At 38.9% G+C, this 22,085-nt stretch overlaps 1 protein-coding gene across 3 annotated transcripts in view; it reads right to left on the bottom strand.

The window, feature by feature from the left end:
* Nucleotides 1–22,085, bottom strand: part of Kpna3 (karyopherin subunit alpha 3) — an 80,195-nt gene that overhangs the window by 25,244 nt on the left and 32,866 nt on the right. For all 3 annotated transcript variants that reach the window (XM_059273525.1, XM_059273526.1, XM_059273524.1), the window contains exons 2-6: nucleotides 16,323–16,367; nucleotides 1,338–1,427; nucleotides 1,127–1,156; nucleotides 988–1,040; nucleotides 763–858 (exon numbers count right to left, since the gene is read on the bottom strand). In XM_059273525.1, coding sequence (XP_059129508.1) covers nucleotides 763–858; nucleotides 988–1,040; nucleotides 1,127–1,156; nucleotides 1,338–1,427; nucleotides 16,323–16,367 — 314 coding nt within the window. The remainder of the gene's footprint in view (nucleotides 1–762; nucleotides 859–987; nucleotides 1,041–1,126; nucleotides 1,157–1,337; nucleotides 1,428–16,322; nucleotides 16,368–22,085) is intronic.

Below are 22,085 nucleotides of genomic sequence, written 5' to 3'. Positions count from 1 at the left end.
AGGGCAGCTACTGTGGAAACACAAGGCGTTCTTACATACAAAAAGCCCTTAGTGGCAGCACTTATATATCACTATTTTTATTGAATCAACTAAAAATTTTTTGAACATTTAGCAAAATATCTTTGTTTCAGGCCGTATGTTCTAGAGGCGAAAATAGTATTTGTTTTAAAGAATTCTGGAGTTCAAACCAAGTTAATTCAAACTGATGGCGTTTAATGTACATCCCTGAGAAATGTCTATACACAAATGGAAATGGGGACAGAAGTTTCTAAGATGCCAAGGACTACCCTCCCTTCTCTTCTGGGTAAGAAGAGTGCCCTCCCATGATACAGGACAACTAACCATGGCTGGAGTGGTATTAAAGATTACTCAGAGGACCAGTGATCAGTGAGACTGTTCCCAGGGTAAAGAACAGCCACATGGTTCTGGAAACCATTCATGCTGACTAGTCATGAGGCTAATCTATATATAGACTCATAAGCGAACGGTGACTCAAATACTATTTGTGATGTTTAAATACCATCAGAGAGTAAGAAAATTACATGGAAATGTATGACAACTTAAAAAACATAGGGCTAGGGATACAGCTCAGTGGTAGAGCACCTGCTTTAAATGCTCAAGGCCTTAGTTTTGTCTATAGTATCTCAAAATGAAAGTAAATCCAAGCTTAGTGAAAACAAATCACCACTGAACCCTTCGGTAAAATAGCAATTTTAAATTTTAAATTAACTTAAAAAAGTGAGTAGACGGATTCAGACTTACTTATCATCCCTTTCTAGGCATTTGACTAGAATCGGTAAAATCCCAGATTTTATTAGGTCATCAATTGGTGGATTTCTGTCACTGGATAACAGTTTCCTATAAAAATAAATATAAGAAATTAATTGCTATGGCTCTCAAACTGTGAACATAAATATACTATGCCACTCCACTTGTGCATGGTCAGCTACAACACCCGAAGGGAGGGAAGTACAGACCAGCTCTTACCTTGCTGCCTGGACAGCACTCAACTGGACTACAGGGTTATCACTTGTGGCATTCTGCAACAACAAGTGTGTATTTCAGAGATTAAAAAAAAAACTATTTTAAATCATTTCAGGATGGTAGTATTAAATTAATAACATACCTGCAATATAGCTTCTAGTGTTACATTTTGCTTAAAAAGAAAGAAAGATAGTTCAGCAGAGAATATTAACAAAACTATTTATTAGTCTATCTGGTTATGAATTAATATGCCTTGTAATTATCATTATCTAATTTTTCTTAAATTTAAAATAATGTCCCCTAGCTATGACAAAAATATTTACAGGCACATTATAAAAACGAGGGTAACTTACTGCTTTAAAATCAGCATCAACATCTGAATCTTCTAAGCTTTCTTCTTGGGGAACATTTCTCTTTTTCAGTAAGTGCTCGTCTCTTTTGTTCTGAAAGGTAATAAATAAATGTTTAAGAGTCCATGAAGGCTGTTGTGAATGAAATTGTCTTTGGTGCCAGAATTAACAATGAACTAGTTTAATTCCACTGCTTGTGTATCATCCCCACCCTCAGTTCATTAAGCATCAAGTGTTCTGACCAACACTGTGAAGGGACTTGGGGTACAGTACTATGTATCAGTTTTCCTCTACCTACTGCTAACAGCTGCCTGAAGCAATTTATTAAGAAGACAAGATCTTAAGGATAAATATTAAAAGGAATAGGAATTTATTAAATGTCACATGAATTAGCACCAGTTCAGACTAAACTTTTACTATCTATTACTACTTACTACCATTAGAATCATTATTACTAGGGGCATGAGCCACAGTGCATTTATAGAAGAAATAAGAGAAACACTTTGGGATTCAGTTCTCTCTTCTCCTCTTTTGGAGTCCAAGAACTGAATGAAGGTGATCAGGCTTGTGCCGTCAATACTTTTACTGACTGGCCATCTTGCCAACCCAGATTAAACGCTTGCTACCCGAATTTTACAAACGAGAATTCTTCCCATCCTACATTTTATGGCATGTAAATTGTTTGGATTTTTTTTTTTTAAGACAGGGTTTCTCTGTGTAGCTTTGGTGCCTTTCCTGGAACTCACTCTGTGGCCTCAAACTCACAGAGATTCACCAGCCTCTGCCTCCCGAGAGCTGGGATTAAAGGCGTGCACCATCACCACCTGGCTAATTGTTTAGAATGTTAACTACGCCATTTCAAGAATTAATTTAACAGTGACAAATTTTTCAACTTAAAATTTGAATATACTTCAGGTGCCCTATATTTTTGGATGTATTTGATTACAACAGAAAGTTATTTAAAAAGCCTTAATATTCATGGCAAAATTCAGATCACACAGAAAACGAAAACTACATACACATGCGCATAATACCAACTTTTGTTCTGTGTACAAGCCAGCACATTTAAACACAATGGTATCTATATAGTCACTAGCTCAATCCCACTTTTATAACATCATTCTTCCTTAGTAACTACACAAATAACCAATATTAGTTGTCTCTTAAGCTACAGTACCTCACAGATGGCAAAGCCACTGATATTTATACATCTCAAGTGGCTTCACACAATATATATTAACATATAGTGAAAAAATAGTAGATGGTGCTCTTTGGTTTTTGTTTTGTTTTGTGTGAAGCGGTTACTAGGGGCTGAACCCAGGGCTTTGCACATGTTAGCCAAGCACTCCACCACTAAGCCATACATGTAGCCCTAGATGGCATTCTTGGCCAGGTGACAAAATGTGCTACCAGCCGTAAAGGACAAATTAACTCTTGTGTGCTCCCTGGTCTGATGCAGGGAAAAGAAACAATATCCCTTTGGCATTATTCCTGATCAAACTAAACAATTTGTGAAAAAGCAGACAAACCCTAATCTATCATTGAATAAAAAAAGCCTGTATTGGGGCTGGAGAGATGGCTCAGAGGTTAAGAGCACTGCTTGTTCTTCCAAAGGTCCTGAGTTCGGTTCCCAGCAACCACATGGTGGCTCACAACCATCTGTAATGAGATCTGGTGCCCTCTTCTGGCCTGCAAGCATGCATGCAGGCAGAACACTGTATACACAATAAATAAGTAAATCTAAAAAAAAAAAAAAAAAAAAAAAAAGCCTGTATGCTTCAAAGATTCAGTCACTAAAGATGAGAGAGACTGGGGACCAGTCCCACAACAAAATGCTGAACCTGATCTTGGATAGGATTTTTGACTTACAATTTGCAAATTCTGAATTGACTCTATTGATTAGATAATGTAATCCTATGTTAATCTGATAAATGTACTGTCACATAGAAAAATCTCTTTCTATGGAATATGAGCTGATATACTAAAGATAATAGGAAATCTTGCTATTATTTGCAGCTGGTTCAAAGAAAAAAATGCATGTGTCTAATATGTAATTAAAGAAAAATAAAGCAAATATGGAAAAGTGCTAATAATCCAAGGAAGCTAGGTGCCACAAGGGTGTAGAGTAGTTTTTTTATTATTCTTGCAATTTTGTTTCAAACTACAAATCTGAAATTTGTTTTCCACAAGTTAACAACTAAAATTAATTCCATTTAAAAGTTTAAACAAATTAATTTTCAGCACAGCCACAAAAAACTGGCTAGTTTTTTGTCAATTTGACATAAGCTAGAAGGACTCTCAGTTAAGAAAAAACTCCCATAAGATTTATCTGGAGGTAAGTCTGTGGAGCATTGTCTTGATTGATGGTTGATTTAGGAGAGTCCAGATCACCGCTAGCAATGCTACCCCTGGGCTGGTGGTCCTGGGTGCTCCAAGAAAACAGGATGAACGAGCCATGAGGGGCAAGCCAGTAAGTAAGCAGCACTCCTCCATGGCCTCTGCTTCAGTTCCTTCCCTGAATGACCCTCTACAAACTAGAAGCTGAAATGAACCCTCTTTCCTCAAAGTTGCTTTGGTCATGGTGTTTAGAAACACTAAGAAACTTATATTCCCTAAACTATTCTAACTCTGATCCCTTCTATTTCCATCCTGGTTACTCCAGCTTCTCATCATCTGAAAAGTTAAGCTCCCAAAGCCTTTTGGGAATCCATCCATCACTCCTACTCTTTCAGGTCTACACATAGATTCCTCATTCTTGGGACAGCACTTGTCATTACAGACAATAACGTATCTGCTTTGGTAGGTGTACCTGTATCTAGATAGGAAGAACTTTCCTGATATGCAGAAGTAACCGTCTTATTCAATAAGAAACACAGAACCAATGCAAAGAAGAAAGCCAAGAGGTCAGAGCTAAGAGCTAAAAACCTTACCCTTCCTCTCGCGGTGCTCCTACCTCTCCGAAAGAGACCTACTTCCTGTGTGTCTGTCTTTACAAAGACTTTCTGTTCTGCCTTCTCATTGGTTGTAAACCCAACCACATGACCGCCTCGTCACTGCCTGTCTGTACAGACCTCCAGGTCTTCTATGGTTGGTATTGAGATTAAAGGTGTGTGTCTCCAATGCTGGCTATATCCTTGAACACACAGAGATCTACTTAGCTCTGCCTACCAAGTGCTGGGATTAAAGGTGTGCAGCTTTTAATATACCGCCCAGCTTTCGCTATGGCTCTAATAGCTCTGACCCCCAGGCAACTGTATTTATTAACATACAAATCACATTTTAGTACAAATAAAAAATCACCATACTGATATTTTCTTGTTTGGGTGGACAGTGTCTCACTGGGCAGTCCTCACTGGCCTGGAACTTGCTATCCCTATCAAACTGGCCTCAGACTCAGAGAGATGTGACTTCTTCTGCCTTCCGAATGCTAGAATAAAGGTGTGCGCCACCACACTGGACAGAAAGAATCATTTATACCTAAAGTGTTACGTTTCTTTTCAATTATGAATGGATATTTAATTTCATTAAATCATGTTCCTTTTGTATCAATTTCCCATTTTCCTCTGCAAATGTGAAATAGTCCATTTTTAGACTATCGTTTTAAATCTAGGACTCAGTTTATTAAGATTTCATTTAGAATTATTCTTCCTCTCCCAAGTGGAACTGGCTAACAAGCATATTTTCTGGAACTCTCTCATTGGTGCTCAGGTGATAGTTTTTCTTGTTTCATAAAAGGAGCTGGGAGTCCTCTTTCTTAATCTGAAACCATTTAACAAACTGGAATTACCTGCTTCTTTGAATGTCTGTTGGTGCTCACCTATAATACTACTTTTGTTTTGGAAAAAATAAAAGATGGGAAAAATTACAGTTTTTAGCTACTGATTAATTTGTTTTTAGACCTTATCAGATTTTTCCTATTTTCCTGAATCAGAAGGGGTAATCCACACTCAAACTGCCTATTTCACTGAAGTGTAAGCACTTAGTTGTTAAACTACAAAATCTCCCTTTCCATTCCCATGCCTGTGTCTGGGCTGACCAGAGGCCAAGCTGTGCAACTTGCCTTGGCAATGGAACATTAAACAAGAAAGCTTGAAAATACTTAGATGTTGGAGACTGTGTCCTCTCCTGCTGTTATCTCTGAAACCACCATGTGAGCACTGAACAGTGGAGGACAAGGCTATGTGGAGAACATGGTCTCAGCCAACATTGACACATACACAGATGATGCTAGATCATTAATTACTAACCCAAGAGAAAGGGAGGCCAGAGGCAACCAACCACTCTCAAGCCACACAATGGATAAAATGACTATTGTTTTGTCATGTAGGTTTGGTCTGTTTATGATGTCCCAGATTTCTTGGAGGTTTTTAGAATTAACATTTTTTTCAACTGAGGTAGTCATTTCTTCTATCTTCAATGCCTACGATTCTCTCTTCCATGTCTTGCACTCTATTGGTGGGACTTACCTCTGAGGTTTTTGTTTGCTTCCTAAGTTTTTCATTTCCAGTTTTACCGTACTTTTCTTTATTGTTTCCATTTCTACTTTCATGTCTCGAATTGTTTTCATTCCACTATTTGTGCTTTCACAGGGTTCACTGATTACTTTAATGTCCTTGAACATGTTCCTAATTGTTATTTTGAAGTCCTTGTGTTGTGCTTCCGTTACACTGCATTTCTTAAGGCCTACTGTAATAGAGTTACTGGGTTCTGGTGGAGGCATATTTTCTTGGCCACTAATGTTTGACTTTCTGCACTGGTGTCTAGGCATCTGAGTTCGGGATGACTGTGATTCTGGGTGTTTATAACTGTTCTTGTCTTTGTTGGGTGGGTGTTCCATTATTGGTTCCCTCTCTAGATCTTAGAACCATGTGGTGGCCTGATAAGGAGTATAGAAGTCCCTGCCAGGGGTGGCCACTGGGGGTCCTGGGTAGAACTTGCTTCTAGGGATTAGGAGCTGAAATGAAGGAATGAAGATGGGACAGGAGGGCGGAGGGCGGAATGGGTCCACCTGGAGGAAAAAAGCTGGGTCTGCCACGAAGTTTGGTAAAGTCCTGTAGGAGTGGAGTCAGGGAGGGAGGAATCACCCTTGCAAGCCATCTACTATAGGGCTAGGGGATGAGACTGAAAATTTTTCAATGGATAGAAGGAAAATGCATATCACTCTATCTACAGGCCAGTACAGCAAGCTTCTCTGTCGGTGGCCAGCTCATAAATAACGACACAGAGACTTAATAATTATGAAGTCTCAGTCTTAGCTCAGGCTTGTTTGAACTAGCTCTTATAACAAATTAACCCATTTATATTAATCTACATTCTGTCATGTGGTGTTACCTCTCTTCCATCTTGTACCTCCTGCTTCCTCTCCTTGTCTGGCTGGCGACTCCAACTTTCTTCTTCCCAGAGTTCTTCTCTCTCTGCCTGGAAGTCCAGCCTATACCTCTTCCTGCCTAGCTCTTGGCCATTCAGCTCTTTATTAAACCAATCACAACAATATATCTTGACAAAGTATACAAATTCCCACAACAGGCCAACATAGCCATCATGTTCCCAGGTAGAGAGTGCCTCTGGATAGTGGTGGCTGACACAGAGGAACAGGGTGAGGGAAGAAGGCTAAGTCTCCTGTTGAGTTCTACAGAGTCCCCAGGGAATGGAGTCATGGGGAACCTAAGACCCTGCAAACGGTCTGCTACAAGGCTGAGGATAAGACTGGGGAGTTGGAAAGTGGAGATAGGAAGGAGAATGAAGATTGCATACCTGATTCCTAGGCCAGTATGGCCAGAGGAATTCCAGATAAAGAATGCCTCTGGGGCAGGGTAGTGGTCAGCACGCCTTTAGTCCCAGCACTCAGGAGGCAGAGGCAGGCGGGATCTCTGTGAGTTCAAGGCCAGTCTGGTCTAGAGAGAGTCCCAACACAGCCAGGCAGGGCAACACAGAGAAATCCTGTCCCAAAAAACAAAAACAAAACAAGACAAAAATACCTCTGGGTACTGGAGGCTGACACAAAGGGATGGGGTAATGGAGAGCTGGGAATGAGTATCTGAGGAGTCCCCAGGGAATGGAATGGGAAAGCTGAGTTCAACATTTTTGAACCTATGTTGACCAAGGACACTGGCCTGTAGTTTCCTTTTCTTGCTGTGCCTTTACATGGTTTGAGTATTAAAGTGATACTGGCTTCTGAGGAGTTTGGGAATGCTCCTTTTGTTTCTATTCTTTTGAATGGCTTAAGAAAGACTGGCTGGAGACATTCTTTGCAAGACAGACATCAAGTTAGCTGTGAATCCATCTGGCCCTGGACTTTTTTTTTTTTTAAATCTGGAAGGTTTTTTTTTTTATTATTTCGATCTCATTTGTTTTGGGTTTGTTTAGATTACTGACTTCTTGGTTTAATTTTGGTGGTTCGGGTGAATCTAGAAATTGAAATTTAACAATGTCTTTTAGGTTTTCAAGCTTAATGAAATACAAGTATTTCACTATAATATTCTGAATTTCTTTGGTGTCTGTTGTACTTCCTTGTTCCTTTCTGAGTCTGTTAATCTGGGCCAATTAACAGAATTCTTTTGGTTAATTGAGCTAAGGGCCTGTCAATCTTGTTATCTTCTCAAAGAATAACTCTTAGATTTGTTGACTGTTTTGTTCTGTTTCTATTACATATATTAATTTCGGCTGATTTTCAGACCAGTTTTGGATTTGGTTTGTTCTTGTTTTCCACATATCTGAGTTGTATCGTTAAGTCATTTATTTGTGCTTTTTCTGATTTTTAAATGTAGAAACTTAGAGCTATTGTCTTTATAGGATTGCTTTCAATGTGTCCCAGAGGTTTTTGTGTTGTGTTTTCACTTTTTATTTAGTTATGAAAAATTAGTTCTCCCTTGATTCCTTCTTTGATTCATTCATTATTCAATAATGAGTTGTTTAATCTCTGTAAGTCTGTGCATTTACCAGATATCTGTTTGCTAGGTATTTCAAGTTTTATTGCATTGTGGTCAGATAGTTTCAATCTTTTTGAATTTGTAAAATTTGTTGCTTGTTCCATGATGTGGTCTACTCTAAAAAAAAAAAACCATCTGTGCACTGCTGAATAGAATGTATATTCTTGTTGTTTGTGTAAATTATTCTGTAGATACCCGTTAAGTCCATTTGATGTGTGATGTCAATTAATTCTGATGCTTCTGTTTATTTTTGTCCAGATGACTTGTCTATGGGGGAAAGTAGGGTATTAAAATCACCTATTAATGAATTGATACTAAACTGTGCCTATAAATACAGCAATAGATTTTTTAATGAAAAAAATTCACCAGAGTTTGGCACATCTGTTAAGGATAATAATGTCTTCTTGGTTAACTGTTTAATTGTAATTAAGTATTCCTGATATCCTCATTAGTTTTAATTTGAAGTCTATTTTGTCAGATATTAGGATACATCTGTCTGCTTACCGGTCATATCTAATTAGAGTACTTTTGTCCATCCTTTTAATCTACGGTGATGCCTATCTTTAAGGCTATGATGTATAACAACAACAGATGGATGGATTCTGTTTCTTTATCCAGTCAGCCCATGTCTTTTGATGAGAGACTTGAGGCCATTAATATGTAAAGTTATTATTAATATGTGTATGTTAATTGTGGTCATTGTGTTGCTGATTTTTGATAACTTGTTTCTGTTCTCAGTAGTACTTTGTGTTTTAATAATATGGTTTTGTATCTTTCCAAATCTCTGTTATGCTCATTCCTCTCTTCAGCCCCAAATACTGTTTCCTGTATTTTCTTGGGTTTGTTTGGTTGGATATAATGTTTTAGGTGATTATATCATGGAAAAAATTTTTTACCTTCAACTATGGCAGATAGTTTTGCTGCCTAATAGTCTGGGATGGTCAACATAGTCTTTTAGGACTTGAAATACACTGCTCCAGGCTCTTCTGATTTTCAAAGTTCCACTGAGAGATCAGCTGTTATTCTGATGGGTTTTTCACTGTTTATGATTTGTGTTTTTCTCTTTCAGCTTTCAATATACTTTCTTTGTTCTGCATATTTAGTGTTTTAACTATGATATGCCAGCGTGATTTTCATTGCTGATCTTATCTACTTGGGGTGCTGTGTATTTTTGGTGTCTATATGGGTGTGTCTTTCCTTAGTTTGGAGTTTTCTTCCATGATTTTGTTGAAGTTCTGTTCTATGTCACAGACTTTGAATTGATTCTTCTCCTTCATCTATGACTCTAATTCAAAGATTTAATGTTTTCCACAGTGTCCTACATTTCCTGTATGTTCCAACATTTCCTTTGTTCTTTTAAATTTCTTTTCAAATTTCTTGCTTATTTGATCTAGACCCTCTACTTTATCTTCCATTCTTGGTATTCTATCTTCTACAAGTCCTGATATTCTTTCTTCTACTTGATTCATTTTACTTACAAGTCTTTCCTTGAGTTATCTAGTAGAGTTATTACGTTGTTCAATTCCATCATCATTGCAGCTTGAGAAACTTTAATATTTCTATCTCCTTACTGAATTCCATTTTCCAGTCCTGGATTGTTTTTTATCATTTCCACCAGCCTTGAATTTGTGTTTTCTTGGGCACCAGTCTTTTATTTTCCTTAAGTTCTTTCTCCTTAACTTCATTGAGCTGTTTCTTTGAATATTTTTTAAACTCCTCAAATTCTTTAATAAATTTTGATTGTTCCTTTAAAGTCTGTGTTCTGGGTTCATCTAGGTAATTTTAATTGGCAAACATTTCTATGAGACCAGTTAAGTTTTGGAGAGACGATATTGGCTTAATCTGTCATATTGTTGGTATTTTTGCAATGAGATATGGGCATGTGGACCTTTTTTGTTAGTTCTGAGTCTAACGTGGACAAGAGCAGGTTGGGGCAGAAAAGAGGATGTGTGGGCAGGTTTGGCTGTGAGGTCAGAAATGGCTTGGGTAGAATGAAGTTAAATGGACAGAAGGGTCTGCGTTGGTGTACAGGATGTGCTTCCTGGTCCATGCCTAGAGTATGGGTGGCAAGGTTGGGTGTGGTATGGAAAGGGCCGAATTGGGTTAGGGAATAGTTAGGGAGAGTCCTGGAAGAAGCCTAGAGTTCAGTGTGGCACAGGCATGTGAGGTCAGAGAGACTTACTTGGCTAGACCCTAGAAAAGGAAATAAGAGTTCTATCTGGGTAAAGTGGTTGGATTTGGTGCAGAAGGGACTTGAGGGGGATAGTAGGTAGGACATGTTCAGTTGGAAGCCTAGAAAGTGCTTCAGGCACAGTTGGGGTGGCCAGACTAGGCTAGGGTACTGGATGTGGGAAATGGGCTAGATCTGTTGGGTTAGGGGGAAGGTGTGGATGGAAAAGGCCGGAGAGATTCACCCACAGCTTATCTCTTTAAGGATTATGTTTTCTGTACCCCATTCTTAAGTCTGGCCCTAGATTCTTAACATTTCCTTCATGTTTTTTTTTTCTAGAAGTTTTATACTTTTGTGTTTCATATTTAAATGTATTATCTGAGTCTGAATTTTTGCATATAGTGTGATGTCTGGGTTGAGGTATTTTTTGTTGTTGTTTTTAAAATTTTGTGTTTAGATGTTTTTCTTGCATGTATGTTTGTGCACCATGTATGTGCCTGGTTCCCAGAGGCCATCTGATGCCCCGGGGCTGGAGTTACAGATGGCTGTGATCCACCATGTGGGTGCTGAGACTCAAGATCCTCTAGAAGAGCAGCCAGTGAGTGTTCTTAACCACTGAACCATCTCTCCAACTTCCTGCGGTACTGTATGGATGTTCATGGTGTCCCTTGATGAGAAGGGTATCCTTCTTCCACTGAAATGGTTTTGTACTGTTACCAAAAATCAACTGGGGACTAAGGCTATAGCTTGGTGGTAGAGACTTAACATGTGCTACCTAGGTTTAATTCATAGAACCATTAAATACATAAATAAGCAAGCAAGCAATCCCTTGGGGACCTGCTAATGGATTTGGGTCTATTTCAGAGTTTTACCTCTATTCCATGGATCTGTGTACCTGTCCTGATAGCAGTAAAGTATTGGTTACTATTCACTATATACTATAAGCTTTCATACTGAGCAAACCAATTCCTTGTTTCCTTTTCTTTTCTGTGTTTTTGGTTTTTTTTTTTTTGGCCAAGACTGTGTTAGCTATCCAGGAGTACATTTTAAAATAAGCCGGGCGGTGGTGGCGCACGCCTTTAATCCCAGCACTCGGGAGGCAGAGCCAGGCGGATCTCTGTGAGTTCGAGGCCAGCCTGGACTACCAAGTGAGTTCCAGGAAAGGCACAAAGCTACACAGAGAAACCCTGTCTCGGAGGAAAAAAAAAAAAAAACAAAAACAAAAAACCAATAAATAAATAAATAAATAAATAAAATAAGCTTTTCTATGTCTATAAGAATTCTTGCTAAGATTTTTTAACAGATAATATATTAAATCAATAGATCAATATAGGATGGCATCTTTACTATGTTGAGGTTTCCAATCTATGAATACAGTATATTTAACTGTTTACATAATTCTTCCTTCCTTTCATTAGCATGTCATAATTTTCAGTATACAGAACTTGCACATGTTTTTATTATGTATTTATTCGTGTGTGTGTCAGGTGTGGAGGTCAGAGGATAATTCACAGGAGTTGGTTCTCTCCTTTCACCATGTGTCCTGAAAAATCAAACTTGGGTCCTCATACTTGCCTACAAACGCCTTGCCATCTTCCATATTTTCAGTATTTTCTTTTCTTTGAGGTAACTATGAATGGTATTTTTTTAATCCTGCTTCTGCATGTTGTTAGTATATATGATTGATTTTGATTTTTATGAACTGAACTTTATGCTTATCAAATTCATTTACAGTCTAGATCTTCTAGTATCTTTATTTTTCCCCTGAGATCTGTGTTGGGATAATCTTTTTGTACACTGTGTTAAGATGTGACTCTGTTTAACCTCACCTGCCTAAGGCACCTTCTGACCGGTTTAGTAAAGAGCTGAATGACCAATAGCTATGCAGGAGAGGATAGGTGGGACATCCGAGAAGAGACAGGAACTCTGAGGAAGAATCTGAGAGGCAGGGATTCACCAGTAAGATTTGGAGGAAGTGGGATGCACAGTGCTGATGAAAGTTACTAGCCACATGGCAAGACATAAACTAATATAAATAGGTTAATTTAAATTTTAAGAGATAGTTGAGAACAAGCCTAAGCTAAGGCTAAGTGCTGTGGGATGTTCTGTATGGCAAATGTGTTGCTAATTAGTCAATAAATAAAACACTGATTGGCCATTGGCTAGGAAGGAAGTATGGGCGGGACAAGGAGGAGAATAAAGCTGGGAAGTGGAAGGCTGAGTCAGAGAGACACTGCCAGCCGCCACAATGACAAACAGCATGTGAAGATGCCGGTAAGCCACGAGCCATGCGGCAGGGTATAGATTAATGGAAATGGATTAATTTAAGCTGTAAGAACAGTTAGCAAGAAGCCTGCCACGGCCATACAGTTTGTAACCAGTATAAGTCTCTGTGTTTACTTGGTCGGGTCTGAGCGGCTGTGGGACTGGCAGGTGAGAGAAATTTATCCTGACTGTGGGCCAGGCAGGAAAACTCCAGCTACAGCTAAGCTTTCATACCTCATAAAGTCTCTGTGTTATTCGGGAGCTGTCAGTACAAAGAAAGACCAGTTACAGATAGGGTCTCATATATTCCCAGGCTGACCCTTAAACTTGCTATGTAGCTGAAGATGGCTTTGAATTCCTGATCCTCCTGTCTACAAGTGCTAGGATTACTGGTATGCACTATGACTGGTTTATGTAGTGCTGGGATAGAACGTGGGGCTTCTTACATGCTAGTAAGCACTCTACCTACCAACTCATTTATATTCTCAGTCCCAGAAGCCTTAAAGTGAATATTCCACACAGATAGTACTGTCATATACAAAGCTATCTTTTCCTTCCTTCCTTCCTTCCTTCCCTCCCTCTCTACCTCCCTCCCTCCTTCCCTCCCTTCCTTCCTTCTCTTCTCTTCTGGCACTGCAGAACTTCCAACAGTATAATAATTAACAACAGTGAGAATGGATCCTCTTGACTTGTCTCCAAATCTTAGGGGAAAGCTTTCAGTCTTTTATCATTAAGTATGAAGTTTGTGGTTGTTCTTCATCAAATGTGGTAACTCCTCTCATTCCTGATGTGTTTGGTCATTTAACCAGGAATGGGCATTAGATTTTGTAAAATGCTTTGCCCAAACTAATATAACCTTATGGTTTTTCTTGTATACCTTGCTAATATAGAGAAAGGTCAGGGTAAGGTTGTTGAGGTGGTTTAAATAAAAATGTCCCACATAGGCTCATATATTTTAATGCTTATGGAGTGGCACTATTTGAAAAGATTAGGAGATACAGCCTTGTTAGAGTAGGTGTGGTCTTAGTGAGGGAAATGTGTCATTGGGGGTGGGCTTTGAGGTTTCAGAAGCCCAAGCCAGACCCAGTGGTACTCTCTTCTTCCTACTTCCTTCTTCGGCTTCTCCAGCACCATGTCTGCCTACATGCACCCATGCTTCTCATCATGCTGACAGTGTATTAAACCTCGGAAACTGTAAGCAAGCCCCAATTAAATGCTCAGTCATGATGTCTCTTCACAGCAATAGAACACCGACTAAGATAGTTGTTTTATTCTGTTCAGGGTTTTCTAAGACAGATGTCCCACAAACTCAGGCTAGCCTTGAATTTATGGCAGTTCTGTCCCACCTTCCAATCCCAACTGGGATTACAGGTGTGAGCTACCACACCCAGTTCAATATGTAATATTTTGTGTGTAGAGGGTATGTGTGCATGCCATGGTGCTCAGGTGGAGGTCAAAGGACAGGTTGAGAGCTAGTTCTCTCCTTCCACATACGGGTTCTGGGGATCAAACTCAGGTTGTCAAGTTTGGTGGCAAGTTCCCTTACCTGCTGAGCCACCTTACTGGCCCACAACATGGGAGTATTTAAAAAAAAAAAAAAAAAAAAAAAAGTCAAACAACAAACTGAAATAAATACTGAATCTGATCAGCCAAATGACCTTAACATGTTTCACTTTTAGTTTACCTGACTGATCAATCATTATAAGTTTAATATAATGTGTCAGGGTGGGAAATACCAGTAACAAGCTTTTTTTTAATTAAGATTTATTTATTTATTATGTATACAGTGTTCTGTCTGCATATACACCTGCAGGTCAGAAGAGGGCACAGATCTCATTATGGATGGTTGTGAGCCACCACGTGGTTGCTGGGAATTGAACTCATGACCTCTGCAAGAGTGCTCTTAACCTCTGAGCCATCTCTCCAGCCCCAGCCAATAACAAGCTTTAAATTGATTCTCAACTTATAAAGCATTATTCCTTGAACACTTACACTAAGACATACTACAGCACAATGGTTGAAAACTTTGTCATTTGTCAGCTAGTGACTTTAGATCAAAGATTTAATTCCTATGTAACTCTGTCCACAATATGACAGAAACCAGAAGTACAGCTGTCTAAGGATCATTATCACAATATCTACACACAGACTTAATAGAGAAGGAAGAGAGTAAAGAGATAAAATAGAAACAAGGGTTCATGTAACCGGAGCCAGAGGTCAGGTAACAGTACACATAGACACATTTTCTCTTTAAGACTGAAAAGCTTCACCATGGTAATTTAATAGAGAAAGGAGTTAAATCAGAAGAAGGATCTAATTCAAGATATCAAGATTTGAAGTAAATTCCAAATCTATTCTTAGAAAGTACAACTATAGAGAAATCAATGTATTAATTTTCTTGATTGGCAATTTAAATTATTTGTTTCCTATAAAATAAGTTCACATGAAAATACACTCTGATGAAGGTAAGTGTCTTAGTCAAAGTCCTATTACTGTAAAGAGACACCATGACCAAAGAAACTCTTATAAAGTAAACATTTAACTGGGGCTAACCTACAGTTTGGAGGTTTAGTTCGTTATCGTCATGGCAGGAAGCATGGAGGCACACAGGCAGACATGGTGCTGGAGAGGCAGCTGAGAGTTCTACGTCTGGATCAGCAGGCAACAGGAAGACAGAGCCACTGGGCCTGGCTTGGGCATTTGAAACCCCAAAGCCCACTCCCAGTGACACATTTCCTCCAACAAGGCCACACCTCCTAATGACACTCCCTATTAAAATATGAGTCTATGGGGGCCATTCCTATTCAAACCATCAAAGTGACTCTCTAAATTCTTTAAAATTAAATAAAAGAAAATAATCTTGACACCACTTGCATTCAGTTAGTAATTAATAAATAAGGTTTCTCCTATTGCAGACATGGGAATAGGGAGGGTCCTACCACACGTAGACAAGAGAGGATTAAGAAAATAGTAATTTCCTTAAATGTTGTGGAATTTTAATGAAGGCAAAGTGTTTCTCAAAATACTTAGCACCCTTAGTAAAATGGATATTATAATTGTGACTGTACACAATTATAACTATTTAATCATATGAGTTTTTATTTACTATTATTACTGTATGCTTGTGGATGTATATGGATGTGTGTGGGAACGTGTACAATGGAGTACGTGTGAAAATCAGAGGACAACTTGTGGAATGGGTTCTCCTTCCACCTTACCTAGGTTCTCGGGATCAAACACAAGCTGCAAAGCTTGTACAGACAGTACCTCTACACATTAAGCCATCTTGGTAACCCTGGTGTGGCGTATGTTGGGTGGTTTTAGGGATAACTGTTTGGCCACTGTATTTTCATAATTCAAGTCACACACAATTTTAACACAGAAAAAACAACCAAACAAAAACAAACAAACAAACAAAAAACACCCCTTGCTCTGTGTACCAGTTTTTTAAGACAGGGTCTCATGTAGCCTAGCCTGGCCTTAAATCTGATATGTAGTAGATGACCCTTGCCCTCAGTCTTCCTGTCTCCACCTCCCAAGTGTTGAGATCACAGGAGTAGTGTCACATCCACAGCCAGAATAGTCTCTGAACTGGTTTCTTTAGATGCACACTCCCCTCCTTACCTTCCGGAGTTCAACTGTCACTTCATTTCTGTGTCTTCGCATTGTCTAAAAAGAAAAATAAAGATTACATTAGTATCAAAATATTAGTACTGCTAATATGCAAATTGGTGTCTTTTTTTTTAGAACCAACTTAAGCTTCTTTCAACAATTTTTGAGGGTTTATTTATTTTATATGAATGTATGTAGTGCCCATAGAGGCACGAAGAAAGCCCTGATCTCCTAGGACTACAGAAGGGTGTGAGCCACCATGTGGGTGCCAGGAATTAAACCTGGATCCTCTGGAAGAGCAGTTAATGCTCTTACCTGAGCCATCTCTTCAGCCCCCCAATTTAATCTTAAAAATTAAAAACTAACCCATGTATTTATTTATTTAATCTGTTGTTTATTCATATGGGATCTCACTACGTAACCCAAGCTGGTCTTGAATTCAAACTCCTACTTCGCCTTCCTTCCAAGCTCAAGACAGTAAGCATGCGCTACTGCACCTACTTGACCAATTCTTTTTGAATATGAATTTCATTAGCTAAAAAGCTGACTTTATGCCAAGCAGTGGTGGCGCACACCTTTAATTCCATCACTCAAGAGGCAGAGATAGGTGGGTATCTGTGAGTTCAAGGCCAGCCTAGTCTACAAAGTGAGTTCCAGGATAGCCAGGGCTACGCAGAGAAACCATTCTGTTTGGAGCCTGGGAAATTAGAAATACAAACAGCAAACTCTGTGTTCATGAAGTTCCATAAGGGAACAAAGGTTCTACAGGAACTGGGCCAAAGGTTATTTGTGTTACATTCTGGGGGGGAAAAAAAATCTGGCTCCATTCTGCCTGTGTCCTGGAAATTTCAAAAGTAATGAACTAATTTGTTTGGAAACTGAAACTTCTAGACATCTTAGCATTCAGGCTATTGCATGGATGGCGCTCAATGCCTTTAGCCTGGTTTATATCAAGAATTCTGAGCAGAAAAATGTAAAAAGTGCAATTTGATGAGGAGAGGAGTGTTCACCTTACAAGTGGCAACAGAGACATGGCAGAGCTGCTACAGATGTTCAGGAGGTTAGAGCAGTGAAGAGACCGCCCACTGTACTCACGCACTAAAAATGGGTTTGTCAGGCTTAACACTCGGCTCAGGGATTAAGAGTGTTTGCTAATCCTCGAGAGGATGAAAATTTGGTTCCTAGCACACATAACCACCTGTAACTCCAGCTCCAAGAAATACAATACCCTCTTCTGGTTTCTGAAGACATTACACATCTATGGTGCCCTAACAGCAATATCCCTTGAATCAAAGGCTCAGCACTGTAAAACTGAAAATCTTTTTGAAAAACTTTATCTGACAGTGGAGTGCCTGAAAAACAAGAATACCTCTGTAAGAGTTCTCTGCTCAAAAAATGGCTGCCTAGAGAAGTATATTGCCTGGGTTAAACTATGAAGACATGCAGCCACTATAGCCACAGCAGAAGTCGGTGTCCAATTTTGCAGGCATGAAAAATATAAGAGTTCAAGGGTCATGAAGACTTATGTCAATGTTTCAGAAGAGGTCAGGCAATGTGTGGCAGGGTCAGATTCACTGCAAGGAGAACCTGTGAGGCTACTGCGTAAAGCTAAGGTAAAGCCTAAACTGCAATGATAACCCCAGCATGCTGGACATATCAGGAATACAGGATGTCTACAGAGGGAAACTGTAAAGACTGAGTGAAACTGGTCCAAAAGAGAGGCCATGTGTGCTGCAAGGAGTAGAGCTGTAGAGTGAGGCAACCCAAAGCCCACGCAGTGGGACTCATATAAAGGCTCAGATGCCAGACATGGGCTACTGGGCTTGGCACTCACCCTGTAGATTCAGTTGTTTTGGTCTTTCCATTCTAGCTCTCCATTCCTCCCTTTGGAATAGGAGTGTTTATTCTGTGTCACTGTAGACTGAAAATTAATTTCTTTTTAATTCTACCGGGACTCACAGTTAAGAGATTGATTACCTTGAGTCTCAGAAAAGGCTGGATTTTTTAACAAAGCTTAAACTGTAGACTATAGGGGCTTTCAAAGTTGGGCTGAATGCATTTGACCATAAGTCTATGAGAAGCCAGTAGCAGAATATTATGGCTTGAGTATGAAATGTCCCTTAAATCTCCTGTGACTCTAAATTCGGTTTGTCACTATTTAACTTTCCAAACAAGTCAGAAATTGGCAGAATGACTCCTTTGGATTTAAAGACAAAGACGAATTTTAAAATACTTTATTTTTTATTTTAAAATAAGAGCTGCTAGACTAGGGGTTGGGGACCAGACCAAAAAAGGAGGAAGTAACAAAGCAAAGAAATTGATAAGGGCTGGAGATATGGCTCAGTGGTTAGGGGTACTTGTTGCTCTTGCAAAGGACCCAGATTTGGTTCCCAGCATCCATATGGGAGCTCACAACTGTCTGTAACTCCAGTCCTAGTGGATCCAATGCCCTCTTCTGGCATCTGTTGGCATTGTACACATGTGGAACACAGACAGACATGCAGGCAAAACACTCATACATAAAATGAAAAACAATTTCAAAAAAATAAAAATTGATAAAACTGAAAAAAAAAGAAAAAGCAGAACAATGAAACGAAGCTCTCATTCTCTCTGAAAGCAAAATCAGCATAACTGACAAAATACAGGGGAAAAAAAAATAAACCCAGAGAAGTAAAAAGAAAGGAGTATACAAACTACTTATACTGGGAATCAAAATAGCAGTAAAACACAGTCTGTAACATCACAAGAATAAGGAATAACTGAAAACACGCAAATTTGTTAATTTAGATGAACTGGATGAGCTTCTGAAAAACAAACTACTATGTCTTAACCAACAGAAGAAGTTGCAATAATGAAATTCATAATTTAAATGTTTTCCTATCAAGGCTCAGAAGATTTAAATGGAGAAATCTTCTAATGTCTGGAGGAAAAAAATCAGAACATCACCTCTTTCCAAAAATATGACAAGGTACTAACAAGAATACTTACTTGCAAGCCAATATTCCCTATGGGTATAGATGTGGAAACTCTCAAGCAAAAAATTACCAAATAAAAATTCAATATATAGTAGTTTTTCCATACCAGGAGTTTTACTTTCCAAGTTTTTACCCATTGTCAACTGCAGTCTAAAAATATTAAATAGGGGTTGGGGTGATGGGTCAGTGGGTAATGAGTGTTGGTTGCGCAAGCATGAGGACTTGAAATTAAAACACCAGATCTCACTCCTGACACACAGACACACACACACCCTAGGCACGGCCATGGATGCCTGTACTGTAGCCCCAGCATTAGGAGGTGGAGACAGACTGGCTAGCCAGCCTAGCTGAAATGACCAGTTACAGGTTCGGTAAGAGACTCTGTTTCAAGGGAATAAAGCAGGCAGTGACAGAGCAGAACATGCTATGTCCTCCTCTAGCTCCTACTCATATGTCAATAAGCATGTATATATGTACATAAATGCATATAATGCACATAAATTCAATGGAAAAAATCACAAAAATAAACTATTCTGTACATTCTGAGTTTCTTGATAAAAAGTCACCTTCTTGCCCATCATACAAATCATCCCTTTGTTCTGTCTGGTCATCACTTAACACCATGACAGCTATCACATTAACTGTGTGGCACTGTATTGTGTTCAGGTAACCCTTACGTGGTATTCCAATGCTATATCAAAATGCCCAATTGCCTTCATTCATTTCACCTCACTTCATCTAATCTCATCATGTAGGCAGTGAACCACCTCAAATCACCATCACAGGAGTAAATACAATATGATACAGTATGTTGGGTAAGAGAGAATCCATGTAAATGTTATTACAATATATTGCTATAGCTGTTAATCTTTTACTGTTCCTAATTTGTTCATTTAAACTCAGATCATCAGTATTTTTATATATGGGAGAAAGTAAGTTATATACAAGGTATATTATCCATACCATAGTTTCAGGTACCAGTAAAGGTCTTAGAACATAGTTCTTGAGGATACTGGAGGGGGGGGGGGGCGCACACATAATGTATACTGTACAAAAAGAATATACACCATAACAAAGTGGACTTTATTCCAGAATCCAAGACTGGTTCTGTATTTGAAATCTAATCAGTGTGAAACATATTAACAAACAAAAAAGATAAAATATTTGACAAAATTCTATACCCAGCTGGGCACAGTGGCACACACCTTCAATCCCAGCACTCAGAGGAGTCAGAGGCAGGCTGCTCTCTGGGAGTTCCAGGCCAGCCAGGACTACACACCAAAACTCTACCTAAAAAACAAACAAAACAAAACAACAACAAAAAGTAAACCCATTCATAATAAAATCTTCAAAAAAAAAAAGCAAAAGAGGAAATTCAAATCAAACTAAAGAACTACAAAAAACAAAAACAAAAAACCCATAAACTATTATTAACATACCTGAGAGTCTGACTATTTTCTTCCAAAGAATGAGAACAAGACAAAGATTTTACTTTCACAGTTCTTATTCAATACTATAATGCCAGGAGTTCTTGGCAGTAAAATAAGGTAAGAAAAGGACGTAAACATACATAGATCAGAGTGCAACAACAAAACAAAAAACAAACACAACAGTCCTTATTTGCAACCAGCACGATTGTCAATATAGGAACCTAAAAAAATCCTGGATCTAACTAGTAAGTTCAATGAGGTCATAAAACAAAAAAATAAAACACAAAATTATACCTCTACATTAGCAAAGAAAACATAGTGAAATTTAAAATACAGTTTCAACCTTTGAAAAATTTACATATCCAATATTATACAAGCTACAACTTACTGAAGACTCACAGACAGAAGCACATTTTAAGTGGCAATAAAAAACAGATTTCTGCCGGGCAGTGGTGGCACACGCCTTTAATCCCAGCACTCAGGAGGCAGAGCCAGGAGGATCTTTGTGAGTTCGAGGCCAGCCTGGGCTACCAAGCGAGTTTCAGGAAAGGCGCAAAGCTACACAGAGAAACGCTGTCTCGAGGAAAACAAAACAAAAACAAACAAACAAAAAAAAAAAAAAAAAAACAGATTTCTGCATCCAAAGGTAGACGTTTAGATGCTAAGCCTGACAAAGTTGAGCCATAGACACCAGGCATGCACCTTTCTCAAAACAAAACAAAACAAAAAAAAACTAACATGTGCAATATTAGTTAATCTGTAATCCTAGCACTCCTATGCAAAACAGAAGGCAGAGACAGGAGAATCCCCAGAATTCTGAACATGTATCAGGAAGAAAAAGGGACTGTCTCAAACAAGGTAGAAGGTAGGATCAATACCCAAGGCTGTCCTCTGACCTCCAAACCTGTGCACAAATTCCTTCCCCCTCCCCGGCTCTGTCACATGCACACACAAAAAAAAAACCACACATTGCCGGGCGGTGGTGGCGCACGCCTTTAATCCCAGCACTCGGGAGGCAGAGCCAGGCGGATCTCTGTGAGTTCGAGGCCAGCCTGGGCTACCAAGTGAGTTCCAGGAGAGGCGCAAAGCTACACGGAGAAACCCTGTCTCGAAAAACAAACAAACAAACAAACAAAAAAAAAAAAAAAAAAAAAAAAAAACCACACATACACACCAATTTTTTAATTTTAAAATGAAGCCAATGATTATATAAATAAATGGAGAAGCACATAATGTCCATGTATTAGGAGATGCAACTTGGTGAAACAGTCAGTTCTTCCCATACTAATACAAGTTTATAAAACCATAAGCTAAATAACCCTTTCCTCCTGGAAGCTGATATCTAAAGTACTTTGTCATGGTATAGGAAA

This window comes from Peromyscus eremicus, chromosome 9 (genome assembly GCF_949786415.1).
Source record: "Peromyscus eremicus chromosome 9, PerEre_H2_v1, whole genome shotgun sequence".
Taxonomy (NCBI): Eukaryota; Metazoa; Chordata; class Mammalia; order Rodentia; family Cricetidae; genus Peromyscus; species Peromyscus eremicus.
The sequence above is the reverse complement of the archived record's forward strand: the minus strand, read 5'-3'. Positions and strand labels throughout refer to the sequence as shown.